We start from the raw sequence: 2,863 nt of genomic DNA, 5'->3' as shown, positions 1-2,863 counted from the left end.
CTCACCTGGTGTTGGTGAATTCTGCTTTATCAAACCCAACACACACAACCCTTCCTGATGGGCGAATTTCCTCTTCAAAAGATTCAGCAACGTGACTTGTGTCAGATCAGCATTCAAAGGATCTTGGGATTATCTCTTCATCCACAGAGCTGGTTGGAGATCTCCCAAGGTGAAAAACATTAACAATGATGTGGTCTGCAGTGCTTAGAAAGACCTGGACAGGCAGGATTTCTCATGGTGTTTTGCCAGTTCCCTCGGAGTCTGGGAGGGCACCATCACCTCCGAGACGCTGCCCCATAGGTGTCTGCAGAAGCTATGAAGAGATGGGTGTTATCTTTGCTAGGGACTGACTTTTTCAGAGTAAGTGCTCTCAAGATCCCCACTTTGGGTCTTCAGCAGTTCATCAGAATCTGTGAGTGTGTCTAAGAGCCATTGGTTTAACCAGGCTCTTAGTTAAACTAATTAACGAGTTTCAAGCTCTTCATGACACTTCTCTCAGCCTGAGCAGCACTTCCATTCACCAGCAAAGCTGCAAAATTAATGGGTGCGATTCAACATGAGTAACTGCAACAGCAGTTCTGTAGTCATTCATGAGCTGGACTGTATGTACTGCCTTAGTCATGCTGGGGAAAATTCAGGCAGACGTTGGAATAATAGGAATTAGTCATGAGGAAGTGCAAATATGAGCTCTGTAGCTTATCCCATGTGGGTCCAATCCTGCAAAATGCTAGGAACAGGAATAAAATATGAGGGAACAGTTCCAAATCCCACAAACATCTTGTGGGTTTTGGGTGCAACTCAGCATCAGCAATCCTTAGCAAAACATTTTGTCCTTATGCAAGAGCAAGGCACTTATTATCACGCCCATTAATAGACTATTCTGGGAAGAGCACTGGTATTGCAGTTTGTGTGGGGAACTTGTGCAATTAATGAAAAGGCAGAAAAGGCAGATGCAGGAAAAAGGCTCCCTGCTTCAACTTTTCAGAGCGCTGGGAAGAAGTTCCAGTTTGAATTCAGCTGCGGGACCATTCCCACCGTTGGAGTCTTTATTACTTCTTTTTTTTTTCTGTGTGTTGGCCTGTCCAAGTGCATCCTGTTATCATGTGGCAAACTGTGTTCACTCTGTGGCGTTCCAGGGACACTGTGTTTGGCATGAAATTATCACCTTTTACAAAGAACAAATATTTGTCGGTCGGGTCAAACCAGAAGGGTTGCCAAGGCGATTTATAAAAATATCTTATTTTGGACTATAGGCAACGTTAACATGTCAAGCTACGCTGTATCTTTCGGTGAAGTGCTACCCAATGAATGCTTTATGTCTGACAACTGCAGGCTTATGCGTCTTAGATAAAGCCCATCTGGTGACTATTAAAGGGTATTACTGTACATACAACATGAAGGGATTATAACATTGGGGGGAAGCAGTGTTTTGTTTTAACTACCAGTGCTGTTACTAATTTTGCCTTCAGGATAGGTGTTAAGTTTAAAACAACTACAGTTGCTTTACCAAATACAACTGAGTAGTTTTGTGTATCGGACCACTCCTTGCTATGTGAAAAAGATGGTGCTTTGAAAAAGCAAAAGAGACTCAGAACCAGGCTTCCCTGGTGGGTTAGCATGAGCTTCTGGCAAGGCTGCAGCTTCAGGTCTTGTCCAGACCAGTATCTCTGTTATTGTATCCCTCTATATTTGCCTGCAGTTTTTAGCCTTGGTTGTAAGTGATTTTTGGTCAGCGCTTTTCACTACATCTCTGTATAGCAGTCAGCGTAATGCCCTGATTGGTGACCGGTCTTTAAATCAGTGCTATATCACTGGCAAAAGCAGTAACAGCTCTTCCTCCCTGTGTTCTTTCTTAGGCCCCCCAAGGATTGCCGATAAAGTGATTCACCGTCAGTCCGTGAGGCTAGGGAGGACCATCAAGCTCCTGTGCCCAGTGGAGGGTGACCCCCCTCCTCTCACCATGTGGATGAAGGATGGACGCACTATCCACAGCGGCTGGACAAGGTTCCGAATCCTTCAGCAAGGGCTGAAAATCAAGGAGGTGGAAAGCGAAGATGCGGGAACCTACATCTGCAAAGCCACCAATGGCTTTGGCAGCACCAATGTGAACTACACCCTCATCGTGATTGGTGAGTAGAGCTGGAGAAAAGCCAGGCCTCTCCTGCTCTGGGGGGAGAGAGCGAGCTGATTTCTGTGTAGCTGTCAATGATTGCAGATTTGCTTTGCTAATCATTTACTGACCTCCACTCTCAACTGGCCCTTTCCAGTGTTTGAGGATTGCCAGAGCTGGCTACGTTGCTGCACATCTTCTGCTGCAGCTGGCTGCAGGCAGATAAGATTACGCAGTGCCAAAGGTTACAAATAAACAGAAATGATGCAATAGTCACTAGGGTCCAGATCACAATGAATTCCACACAGGAAAGGCTGTGCGATAAGGAGAGGTCACACTGATCTTTATGTTTGCTGTTGGAACAGGATAGTTCTCAAAACAAATGTTAAGGCACCCGCATAAAAACACACAGCTGGAAGATCCATGTACTGAGCTTTTGCAAAGCGTGGTGTCTTCAGGAATAATAATATTTAGATTGAAACAAAGCTTGGAGCTGGCATAGGACCCAGGGATGCTCAATTCCTGAGAGATCCCCTTGGTGAAGGCAGGATTAAAAAAGCTTCAGATGCCATCTTGGTGATCATGGGTTCTCTGGCTGTGCTTTTGCCCGGCTTCAAAGGGCTTGCTTGGCATGGCAATGGGATTTTGGGGTCACCTGCTGGGCTGAGCATTCCTGAAGGCCCCCAAAGAGACATCTCTGGGCAATCAAAGATCCCCATGCTGTGGCTGCCACAGGAATATGCTGATGGCTCC

At 45.9% G+C, this 2,863-nt stretch overlaps 1 protein-coding gene across 1 annotated transcript in view; it reads left to right on the top strand.

Moving 5' to 3' along the window:
* FGFRL1 (fibroblast growth factor receptor like 1) overlaps window positions 1-2,863 on the top strand; it is a 178,388-nt gene that overhangs the window by 86,498 nt on the left and 89,027 nt on the right. Inside the window, exon 3 of the mRNA XM_035888643.1 lies at window positions 1,857-2,129. Coding sequence (XP_035744536.1) covers window positions 1,857-2,129 — 273 coding nt within the window. The remainder of the gene's footprint in view (window positions 1-1,856; window positions 2,130-2,863) is intronic.

Source organism: Egretta garzetta, unplaced genomic scaffold (assembly GCF_000687185.1).
Source record: "Egretta garzetta isolate BGI_Z169 unplaced genomic scaffold, ASM68718v1 scaffold241, whole genome shotgun sequence".
NCBI lineage: Eukaryota > Metazoa > Chordata > Aves > Pelecaniformes > Ardeidae > Egretta > Egretta garzetta.
This window is presented reverse-complemented; position numbering and strand designations above follow the sequence as displayed.